At 43.6% G+C, this 12568-nt stretch overlaps 1 protein-coding gene across 1 annotated transcript in view; it reads right to left on the reverse strand.

The window, feature by feature from the left end:
• Positions 1–12568, reverse strand: part of LOC144095251 (ATP-binding cassette sub-family G member 1-like) — a 58516-nt gene that overhangs the window by 39706 nt on the left and 6242 nt on the right. The window contains exons 6-12 of the mRNA XM_077629033.1: positions 11077–11191; positions 9462–9610; positions 7750–7851; positions 6529–6697; positions 3232–3332; positions 1901–2056; positions 571–920 (exon numbers count right to left, since the gene is read on the reverse strand). Coding sequence (XP_077485159.1) covers positions 571–920; positions 1901–2056; positions 3232–3332; positions 6529–6697; positions 7750–7851; positions 9462–9610; positions 11077–11191 — 1142 coding nt within the window. The remainder of the gene's footprint in view (positions 1–570; positions 921–1900; positions 2057–3231; positions 3333–6528; positions 6698–7749; positions 7852–9461; positions 9611–11076; positions 11192–12568) is intronic.

The raw sequence follows: 12568 nt of genomic DNA on the forward strand, positions 1-12568 counted from the left end.
AAAGGGAAGGAAGGTACAACGTTGTAGGTTAACCAAATGGGTGTTCCGGTTGGCCACCATGCACAAGGGGAGAGGTATTAAGGGATGCAAAAGAGGAAGAGGGAAGGGTAAGGAGCAGTTGCATTTGCTGATGACTAGCTAGCGAAGGTAATGAAGGGTAACAGCATCAGGACTGTGGCCTAGAACGCAAACGCTTCTTGTGTTCTTTATTTCCTTCGTCCTGCGTGTCAACTATTCCGCAATGTGGTCCACACCCGCATTCATGAATTCACAATTTTCAAAACACCGTTCATCCTTTCTTTATTTCCGTTTGGAAAGTATGTCAGACATCTGAAAAATTAAGACATTTTCTATATTTAAGCATCGATTAGTTCCGGCAACGGTGAAATTTGTTTCAGGCGCATTTCAAATCGAAAAAGGTTTTGTTTCTCCACACCATGCTTTAGAAAATTCTACGCTCCCTCGTTTAATGGCTCCTTGTGTCGCGCTGACGCCAGACGAAACGCACTTTCAGTGCCCACCAGTTTTCACATGCGAAAATTAAGAAAAGCCGAAAGTGGTTCTCAGCACTTCCTCCACAGCCTCCACTTGAGAAAACCGAAAGCGACCAGCTTCAGAGAGACGTCGATGGCGAGCACTATTAATGAGTATGCAAGTAAGTTGACGTCCTGTGCATCCACCATGTGCAGGACGTCGTTGCCGTCAATGGGCACACAGAGGATGTCAACGTCCCGTTCGTCGCACTCCAGCTGCCCACGTCCATTGCCGTAGAGGGCAAACATGATAGCCTGGTGCAAGTAGTAGATGTGCGAAGTGTACGTGAGCCAAGCGACCACCGTGTGGAGGTAGCGAGGCTGCACAAAGTACCCGCAGAAGAGGTAGGACGGTGCCAGAGCCGGGAGGCACACGCAAACTGCCGTCTGCGCAAACGGAGAAAATTAGGTGTTAAAATCCTCCAACGTGACTTCTTATAGATTGCACAATAGGAAATACTTCTCGATACATATTGAAAGCACTTCTCAAGAAGAATGTCCCTGAACGAAACTAGATTCCTCTAAAGTCATAAAAGAAACATTCACAGCGACACCTAATCACCTTGTGTCGGCAACGCGAAGGATTCGAAACTCTATTTCCTGGAGGTGACGTGGTTGAACTTGTGAGACCCCTATTGCTCTTCCCGAGTCATGCATAGAAGAAATAGATCCCGAAAGCTTCCCTTTTGCACTGTTTACACTGATGGTTTTTCAGGAGGCTGTCGGTATTTGCACGCAAGTCTGCTGTTGTCCGAGTCATTTCCTTCTTACTCATTAGACAACACCACCTTCCACCTGCAACGGTTGGCAGATGGAGGCTTTACACAGACAAACCTCGTCTAGTAACGTAACTTGCGGTCTGATGCCATCATTTCCCTCCATCCAGCAAGCATTCATCCGTCTGATGATGTCACCGCCTATCTGTTGAGGTCTCCTCTCTCCAGCAAATGGGATTTTTCCGGTCTGGTGATGTCATTGATGACGCCAAGTCTCATCAGCCAATCAGCGAATTTCATGACATGCGACGCCGGGCGCCGCCGGATTTTTTCTCCGATGAGGCTTTTAATGTCATCGTATTTAAAAACATCTTTCCGAAAGAACTCCCCCGAATGGCTGACTTTCAGCCAACACCATAAAACGCTGAGTGCAAACAACGTTTTTGCGAGTGGATTTGTCTTACTACAAAATTAATCCCTAAGAAATGCATCTTACTACAGCAGCAGAAATTCACAAACTTGCAAGGTTTCTCGGGAAGTGAATTTCTAACCGACAGACAACCTTCTGAATAACTTAATTGCATTTTAATGCTAACAGCCTGAAGTTAACACATAGTCACGGTCTATATTCCAGGCTTCCGGGGTAGTTACCTGGGCCTTGAACATGGCTGAACACACATAGGCGATACTCTGACTTGTGCAACACATCTGGATGGAGAAGAGTATGATGAGTGCAAGGCGGTAGAACTCAGCTGGCTGAAATGTCGTCCAGTGAACAATGCTCATCATGATAACGGGGCCAACAATCTGCAAGGTGGATGAAATAAATGCAGGATCACCGTCAGAGGAACGTTTTAGCAGTGTATAAAATATCAATACAAAGCACCAAAAGTGGGAGAGGCAATGGAGAGCGACCATCTTCTGCAGGGAGGGCAGCGCTACCCTTCTAGGACCTTCCTAACGTTATTTTATTTTTGCGTTGTTCAAATCTCCACCGACACGAAAATATGGATTTCCGCAACCTTTGCTTGCCAAGGACATATCATATGCCTTCCTGGTATCGATTACACAGCTGCATTTGTTTTATAAATTTGACGGTTTTGCCTCAATGTTGCCTTGTCAAAATAACCTCCTTTTCTAGCCATCTTCCTAAAATTTACAGAAATCACGTCTTCTTGCAATCATTCAAGTTCTCGTAATGCTTATTGTTCAATATACGAGTGCATGGCACCTGTGTACAGCGGTAGTCGTAAATTGTAAATGATGGAGTTTAGTTGCCTGAAGCGACAAATGGGCTATTAGAGACGCTGTAGTGTAGTACTGTGAATTAATTTGGAACACCTGGAGCTCTTTAACGTGCGCTGACATTACACAGAACACGGACGCCTTTTGCGTTTCGCCTACACCAGGTCCTCCGGCTCAGTAGCCGAGCACAGTGACCACTGAAACTACTTTGAATCTACTTTGCATTTATTTGTTGGATTTTTTCGTTTTTCTTCCCTCTGTGTTATGACGTGTTCTAATTGTATTTTTATCGTTGCACTTTTTCTTAAAATGTAACGTGTTTATAAACATTTCTATCACCACCCCCCCCCCCCCCCCCGCCCCACCATCCCTATGTAATTTCGGGGTAACATGAATAGAGAAATAAATGACAATATAAGGTCGATAGATAACAAATGCACCAACGAAATTGATAAAATATTTTTTTAAATGTCTTAAAATGAATGAATGAAAATGGAAACAAAACGCGAACATTTGCGGCAAAACTATCAAGCCGAAGAGTAGTTGTCAAGTAGTGACGACACGCGGCATTTTGGCGAAGATTTTGTGTTTTATTTTGTTTTTATTTATAACTCTTCTATGCAATTTTCAATTAGAACATCAATAAAATGAACTTATCTATATGATATAGGGGCATAAAAAACAAAACAACCCAAATATGGCCGGGAGATAGAGATACAGAATTTTATTATACGTACCATGAACGGTAAGTCTGACAGTATTTTTGCCACATAGTACCACCATAAACTGTACCAGCAGTTCCTCTGCTCCCTGAGAAGAACATCTATTTCCAAGGGAACTGTCGGAAAAGCAATAAATACAAGAAGCGAAAGCAAGCCAATTGGCATATTTGTAAACCGACCTATTCGAAAAACGTCAATATCCCCATTTCTGTATAGTTCTTGTTTGCATGTAACACATGTCGACGAATTCAGTGCCCTAGTGTAGAGAAAATACGAACCCGCAACAATAATGAATTTCAACCCGGACTCGGTGTTGATTTCCGACTTCCTCCGTAACCTGTCTGGTATACACAAAGATAACAAGTAGACAGTGCCTTACAAACTTTAGAATAATGTTAGTTTGTAACTGTCATTTCTAAGAATGTTTCCTTGTTTTTAGAAAACGCAACTTTTGTCGAAAAATTTTTATTCAGCAACATTCTCTTTTGAGCGAAATTAGGTTCCACTTTGTGTGCCTCCTAGCGAGCTCAGGTCAAGGCTGTGCTCAGAAAACAAGCACGTTTTGTTAATCATTCGGAGATTTTTTTATTATTATTCAGCGAACATGCAGACGGCGTGATGGTTCATAGTTTGAAGTAGTGTAGCGCATTTGCAAGACAAACACGAAAGGGGAATGTGTTTTTTTTTCTGTCCAGGAGAGCAGATATAAAAAAAAATGTGCGCAAGGTGAATCGCCGTGAACAACGCACAATCATGCATAGCGTTCAAAAAACATTAATCAAAACTTAAAGAGCGCCACGGTAGCATCGCTGACGAATCCACTTCGACCGCTTTTATGTTTGTTCTGCAAATGCGTTATGCTGCTTCTTGAGAAATGAGGGCATTTTTGTTTGTGTATTTGTGGTAGCAAGCTGCAGAGCACGGAAAGATAGCGTTCGTATGAAACGTTCCAGGTGTGTTCACTCGGGAATATTTTCGATAATTTCATTGGGCTGTCAAATACAAAAATGGTTCACTTTCCGTCTATGAAGCGGGCCCTACATAGCATTACCTAGTTCTTGCACATCATTTAACACTCCTCACTCTTCGCGCCATTACCTGTTTGTGGCGCCAAGCAAACAAAGTACAACCAACTGTTAGCATTAATTAATGGTGGCAGGTTTTCTTGCATGACAATCTAGACGTGAGTGCACTAGTAAGCCAATCGTCGAGAAAACAAAAATTGCTATGCAAGGCAGGTTTGTTAAGGCAAGGATCGAAAAAGGCTGGCCAGACCCTGCCGAGCGTCCTTTTATAGCTTCTAGGACATGCTTTGGCGTTTAACATTTCACGCAAGATCTCTGTCATCCCTGCCGGAATATCCAGGTCGAAGGGGGCTCATCCCATTGTGTCATCGCAGGGAATGTGCTGGCTCGCTTCTACTCCAGTGCACAGCAATCGAGCGTGCGCAGTCTTACACTATATTTACAAGAACGTCACAATATCCACGCATACCAAGGAGTTGGGTGCGACCCACAACACCACTTCTTCCTGACGTCCTAATATCACTTGAAGGCGGCCTGGGGCACGGCCCAAACCTATTCCATTTTCACTCAACACTTTATCAATTGTTCTGAAAATCGCTCAGGCCGACCTTCTTAGAACGTAATGGTGGCTACCAGACGTACCATAAAGCTTATGGCGCTGTACACACAGCACTCTACACTGTCACCGCTAATTAAAAACTACACAGTGTTCACAGTGTTGCTGACTTCCTCCTCGAACTTATTGGCAGCAAACCCAGGCGCCTCCGGCAGCCTAGCTACGCTTTTCTGGCATTGCTTCACCTCTCAAATTTGCTATGTTTTGGTTTTCTGTACCCGCGGAGCAATACACTGGAAATGCTTTCCACAACCCGTTCTGCGGAAGGGATTCTGATCCCTTTTAACGGCGCAATCAAAATCTCAACACTTTACCATCAGTACGTGCTGCAGCCTACATTTTTTTTTCTTTGCTCGCAACATCGATTAAAATCATTTAAAACCAGTCTATATTATGTTGTCTTGACTTAGAAAAGTAAAGTACGTGGAAAGGTTTCTTGGAGCCACAGCTGCACGCCATAACTACACCTTCCTTGTTTTAAGACGAGACAAGATTTAAAGAGGCTGTTCTTTATTATTCTAATCAATGTTGCATGCAGCACAAAGAAAATGTAAGATGTAAGCTGCGGAGGCTTCTGAGGGTGAGGTGCTGAGATATTGATCCCAATGTTAATTGCGCCCTAAAGAGAGAATCTCTTCCGAAAAACGGGTTGTGGCAAGCCTTTTTCAATGACTTGATCTACGGCTACAGAAAACAGAAACACGGGAAATCTGATACATGAGACAGCGCAGTAAATCGTAGCTAGCCTACCGGATGCACCGGAGTTTCCTATTCAGGCAACACGAATAGAATTTTAACTGTGATGATTCCATAGGAATACCTGTGAAGTGTACGGTTGTTAACATTAGGCCAGGTCATGAGAGCTCGGGCCAATGCTCATAGCTTTTGGCCTAATGCAAAATACAGGTCAGTGGAAGCCAGTAGAAAAAATTCACGAGGACTCTTATACTTTAAAAACGCTGCAAAGTTTAGTGAAAGGCGTGGATTGTTATGTCACATATAAGAAGCTGAATTTTCCCACAGTTCAGGTACAATTCTTTCTTTCATTTTTAGGAAGACCGACCAAAAAAAAATGTCTGTGGTTTAGCTCTGGTTAAACCTGGAATGACGCGATAGCTACAGCTGGACGAGTGGAACTTGATCAGATGAACTGCAAAGTCACAGTCTTTCACCGCTCCGTTCCGCTGGGCGTTCCCTCTTCATCTTCGTCCCACTTGACACGGCGCATGCGCACAGCTGTTGCACCTGTTGGGCGCCGGGCCGCCGGCAGCGGCAGCTGCTCCTCACCACGTGACCAACCCACGTGACCAACGGCCGCACCACATGATCAACCCACGTGACCAACGGCGTGACCAACGGCGCCGCCACGGAGCTCAAGTGGTGCCACGCCGAAGAATCGAAGAGGTGGCGTAGTGTAGCTATCGCTACAAAACTGTGCGTGACCACGGCTGCTGTATTTCTAAACTGTCTTGCCACCTGATTTAGGATAATTCTGCTCATTCGCCGCGTCCGGTCAATCTCAGTGGGACGAACACATGAGACAAATCAGCGGTACGGTCTCTTTCGAAAGCTCACCTTCAAGCAAGATATTCATCGTCTGCGCCAAAATAGCAGGAGCACAAAAACGGGGCCATCGCTAATGACGTGTTATGGCGCTCAGAGGTAACTCACATGTAAGGACGGTTGGGCCGACCGTTTGAAAAAGCAGAAGTGCCAGGGCCATAAGGTACATAGCGACAATATCCCTCGCCTGTGCTGCTCGATTGCCGGACCCGTAGTACACGATAGACAGCAAGAAGGCGAAGAACAGGCTGACCCCAATGCGCGCAAGGGACGTGGTCTGCGATTGGAAAACAAAACCAAGAGGGTCACTTGAATCACTACTTTTCAACATGCAGTTGTTCACAATATGCGAGAGTCAAGCAAGACCTGGCACCATGGAAATACCCTCGTTAAGTTTGTAACTTCTCGACTGACTTGAGAATCCTAAGCAACAGTGAGAAGAAAGGCTAAGTTCCATTATAGCCGTTAAGACTATGAAATCTGAGATTAATTGGTTATTTAGATTTATCACGAGTTTAGTTTGATTGAATATTTACCTTTGACTAAATAAAGGCCGTGAAAGAATTTGCAATTTCTATGCCTGCAGCAACACTTACATGTACCTGTTTTGTTTGAACAAGAAAACATGAAGGAGTTATTTTTTTTTCAAAGCGGGACTATTCAAGCCCAGAATTTGTGAGCAGAAAAACCTACAGCCATGAAGTGAAAAATAAAGGAATAATTAAACACTCTGGTAACGAATTGTTCATGTCCGCTCATCACAACTGAGTAGTGCCTGTTGTTAGAAAACGAAAGAAAGCGAATATTTGTACGAGTAGCTATATCATCACAAGCCCATTTGAGATAAAACCAAAAGGTCTTTGTTCGGCAGTGAACTTACGCCTGCTAATCATAAGATGTAGAGGAGCATTTTTTAAGAAGTTGCTAGGAACACAAACCTCTGTACTTTCCCTGACACTACATAATCTTGAAACAAAAACTTTTCAGCGGAAGCTTCCTGGCCGCGACATTTCAAGCCCCTCGCGTGAGAAAAGAACGAAGTTCTTCGTAGTTGTGTGTTAAGTAGGGCGAAATTAAAGTGTAGTTAAAATACTACTGCATTAACCTCAATACATCGCTATATTAATACGAAAGCGTTATGAAGCCTCTACTAAGCCTGATAGGCAAAAGTCTTCAATATGTCATAACTATTTGTTCTCTCTTCTTCACAGCTCTAATTCCGACTGCTCTGGTTTCCTTCTCGTTACATCTATTGATATACACTACAAGGAAATCAAGCCTCGGGATAGTCATGCATTCTACCTCCTTGCCAGAACCTGTAAAACCCACCTTATTCCGGATGACGCAATAAAAGCACCTTTTCGATAGTGTCTTGAACTGCTGATACGGCTTTGCTTCAACCTTGTATTGTTGTTCTTCCTGCTTCTTGTCCTGGAAAAATAAAAAGTATTGATAAGTTCATCTGGTAATATTTCTACAAGATTCCAAGCGCTGACACTGAGATGGTCGCTTGGAAAATATATATTAGGAATATTTATCCAACAATTCGTGTATAATGTTCAAAGGCGCCGACCGTAATTAAACAAGTTCATCAAAAAGAAAACGTTCAGGGCAAGACAAAGCTTGAATTTCAGTTTTATTGACATTTCTGGGTGATTTATTTAGGAAACTGTAAGGCGGAAAGACGGCTTCACTGTAACTTGCCCTAGAAAACCACGCAGATAGTCATTAGGACCAGATTCATGCCATGAGCTCAGCACTCAAGGAAAACAGCATTGTCCTCTCTAGTATTTTCAGATCTGGTAGTCGATTTGTTATAATTTATGATTACACATATGCCAAAAAGAAAAATAATTTATGAAAAGCACTTGTCCCCTAACAGATTTTCGCTTAAGTCTAAAGCCCGAACATAAAACCATACCTCAAAAAAATATTCAGCGGTAATAGCGGAATGAATAACTCATTGTGACTGCGATCGGATGGCTTCTAATGCGCATATACATACTCCCATGTCTTGAATTCGCTCCGGCTTGCGAAATACCCCTGAACTTCCACATTGCACTATAATTGCCCCATGCTACATTCCTGATTAGTTAAACTGGTAGGGCACTGTCCCGAAATCGTAGCGATGTTGGGGTCGTGCCTCGGACCAGGCCAAACTTTCTTCCGCTAAGGATTTTCTGAAAAAGCTGCATATCTCTCGTTCGGGGTCAGATGGTCGGTAGGACATACTGAGCAAAAGAACCTGAAATATATCACACAAGACAGAACAGCTCAGCTTGTCAAGTATTAAGCTTCGTTTTAATGTGCATAGCGCATTTCTGTATTCTTACATTTTTGCTAATGCGTGTAAGTGAATTGATGGCGCCAACTTTTTTTGCTTGGAGGAGGAGGAGAAAAAACATTTATTCAGAGCACAAAAACTGGGTGGGTTCAGTACGAGAACCCATTGGTCGCCATCATAATCCGGCCCCTCTCAGTTTTTTGGCTTTTTACGCTTTTTTGTTAGTTCGTGTGCGTCCTCGCCACTGGGGGAATTTTTACTCCGAAGCCTCTCACTAAATTTTATTTGCAAGCTCAGCACTTCATGGACATGACAGATTGTTCATTCTTGCATATTTTTTTCTATATGCATATTTTTTTTTCAGTTCCCGGGTTCGAACTCGACCGCGGCGGCTGCGTTTTTATGGAGGAAAACGCTATGGCGCCCGTGTGCTGTGCGATGTCAGTGCACGTTAAAGATCCCCAGGTGGTCGAAATTATTCCGGAGCCCTCCACTACGGCACCTATTTCTTCCTTTCTTCTTTCACTCCCTCCCTTATCCCTTCCCATACGGCGCGGTTCAGGTGTCCAACGATATATGAGACAGATACTGCGCCATTTCCTTTCCCCAAAAACCAATTATTATTATTTTTTTTTCTCTTTTTTCGCGCAGTGTCTGTTAGCGTGTTCGACCCAATGTAGTGCAAAAATAACGCATCGCTATGTAGAGCCACCAATAAATGGAGACACTCCAAACAGAAAAACAATGATGGTCGCACCTTAGGGGACATTAGTCGCCCGCCATATATAGTGAGCTCATAGGAGTTGTTGCGCTGAATTTTGTTGTTGGTAAAAAGATTCCCAGGTATGAAGAGCATGGACAACTTCAGAACCACGTCCCTGTGTTGTCCAGACGCTATCTCTGTAACTGAGAAAAACGTGTTTTAATCTATGAGGCCCAGCCACGTGTGTTTTCTATTTCCGAACCTTCTCATAGTCAGGAACGCGCACTGACTTGCGCCGTATGCTGAAGATGTATTGCCCGTACCTTCAGCGCCTCGGCTTAACACAAGATCACCTGTCAAACGCTGTCTTCACATACATATTTAAGGGCACTACACCCATGGCCGGATCTTCATGCGAATACTGGGGTTGTAATAGGCCATTGCTTCAGGCGAAAAACTTTACGCAAAAAAAGGGACAGTGGCCCCAGTTTTTATAATGAAACAAAGTTTTAGAAATGCATTTTCAGAAAACAGCACCTTTCTATCCACCCCCCCCCCCCCCTCTCTTCTCTACAATACTTGCCCGAAAATGCGCGAGTTTCATGACAGTGGTACTGTGCAGTCTCCTCCTGTGGCGCATAATCTTTTTTTTTACTACTTCTGTTTAACCGACGTCCTAATTATTAGAACTTGAGATTAGAGAACTGCACGTAACTAAGACCACATAAATGCGCTTCGCTTATTGCAGGAAAATGTTCGGTTACTTCAGTCAACAATTTTAACGTCTTAATTCTTTGACCCTTCTCTTGTCATCATTAGCACACTAAAAATACATAAAGACTCCCTAATCACAGGGCCTATTGATTTCGGGTAAAAACCAATTTTACCCGATTCTTGCAACTCTAACTTCATTGATGAAGCCCTCGAACGGATTAAGTCGGATTTCTACCTGAAAATGCCCCTTCTAAAGAACGTTGTTTTTTCCAGTGCGCAAAGCTGAAGACGTCGCAAGAAAGTTTGCGGATGTCATGCGCATATTCCTCTAGAGAGCCTCTTTAAAGTGTTTTATTCATGCGCGAATAAATTCGAAAAGTACGTTTCAGAAGCCAAAAGTTGGCACTAGCTTCCTCTCAAAAAGACCTATTGGCATCACTATATCAAGCTCAACCCACGCTGAAGACGCTCTGTTCTAAGCCTCTTTTCCATTCAAAAAGATGCAGGATAAGCGTTTTCGCAGTGTACAAACAAAGGCAAGCATCTTTTGCACGAACGCGTAATTGCAATGCAGAAGATCAAGACATGAGTGACGAAATAATTCTAACAAATTAGAAAAAAAATAGTATGTTTCAACGCCCATAAACCGAGTAGATGTGTAAAGCAGGTGTTTAGTCTGGTTTGCTCATGGTTTTGGTTTCCTGGGTCGCCGGCACTTCTGACGACGATACTCGACCGAAAAAATTAAAGCCCAAAAACTATACGTACTTTGATTGCACAATCAAAGGCTATATGAGAATTTAAAAAAGCAAACGACGTTTTTGCCGAGAAGCCTCCATTTATACAGAACATTAGGTCTAGTTCTAATTGATCATATTACTATGTGAGATAACCATAGAAACACGTTTAATCATATCTTTCACACCACTGCTAGCAAACAAAGGCCAGTACTCACTAAAATCGGACGGGCTGTTGTAAAGAGGGCAGTGAAGATTTTGAGATTCCAAGAAAGGTAACAGTTTCCCCACTAGGCCGTGGTAAATGCACTTTCCTTCGGAGAGCATGTAAAGCTGTAAAAGAAATACTTAATTCAAATTTTAAAAAAAAATGTTATTTATTAAGCTGCGACAAATTGTTACGAGCATTATATGAAGGCATCCACACGGGTTTTAAAAATGGGCGGTTAATGGATATCCATAGGGGCTCATATTCTCCCAACTTTGTGACCGCTTTCTTAGCACGTCAGTGGAAATATACTTAGAGCATTGCATAGCGCTAGGCTTGGGGCCCGGGCTCGACTCGGGCCCGCGGCTTTAAGCCCGGTCCCGCTAAATTATCGCTTTACTGAGCCTGGCCCGCCAAGCTCGGTGGGAGGCCCAACCCTGGCCCAGCCGGAGCCAATTCAAGGCAGCAACGCAGGAGGTAAATTGCTCATTGCATGCAAGTAACTCACGCCGCAGAATGAAAAAAGGGGGCCGGCGAAGGTGTTCAAATCGAAAAAACGCTTAAAAATTTTTGGTAAAGAGAAAGATTAGAGAGAATGAGGTAGGTTCGCTCGTTAATTTTGCAGAATAATGATCCCATTTCTCTATAACTTTGAAGAACTCAATCCGACGAAGCGATTGTGCTGCAGGAAAAATTGATGCCCCTCGACAGTATGACTGCAACTCCCGTTCTCCTGACGGTAAACAGCATTCGTCCGGTATGTGACATTGCTGCGACAGCTTTCCCTTTTCGATTACATTTTGTTGCTGGGTTCGTTTTAATGATGCATAAGCCGGTAATACTATCGGCCCAAAACTTTGGTCGCCACCTGATTGCGGCTTGGCCAGAAGCGCCAGCGCCATGTTACCCTCCGAAAGCTTCGCTGGTTCATGGTTGTGCGTCGCACATGAAAGGCTGTTTCACTGAAACAGTTTCACCAGCGTTACTTTCGATGATTGTTGAACAAAGAGTTTTTGAGCAGATAGCAACTGCCTTGTAGGGAATTTCCACGCGTGCAAGCTGGTTTGAATATACCGATAGGTTTCTTCAAGTACCGGTTGGGTAACCATATGTATCAAGACAAAGCATGTGTGATAACGTGCAGAGGATGCAGCACAGACCAGCTAGGCCTTATCTAGGCCAGCTTCAGTTAGCAAGATTAGGCGATGGAGAAGTTTAGGTAGTCGGAAAACAGGGAACCAAGGGAGAAAAAAAAGCCAGCATCGCACAACATCAAACAGTTTGGTTAAATGGACGTCGAAGCGATACACATATTATCTTCAAAACGACTTTAGATGACTTTAGATGAGCGTTTTTATGGAGGCAAAACACTAAGGCGCCCGTGTGCTGTGCGATGTCAGTGCACGTTAAAGATCCACAGGTGGTCGAAATTATTCCGGAGCCCTCCACTACGGCACCTCTCTCTTCCTTTCTTCTTTCACTCCCTCCTTTATTCCTTCCCT

The sequence above is a fragment of the Amblyomma americanum genome, chromosome 6 (genome assembly GCF_052857255.1).
Source record: "Amblyomma americanum isolate KBUSLIRL-KWMA chromosome 6, ASM5285725v1, whole genome shotgun sequence".
Lineage (NCBI taxonomy): Eukaryota > Metazoa > Arthropoda > Arachnida > Ixodida > Ixodidae > Amblyomma > Amblyomma americanum.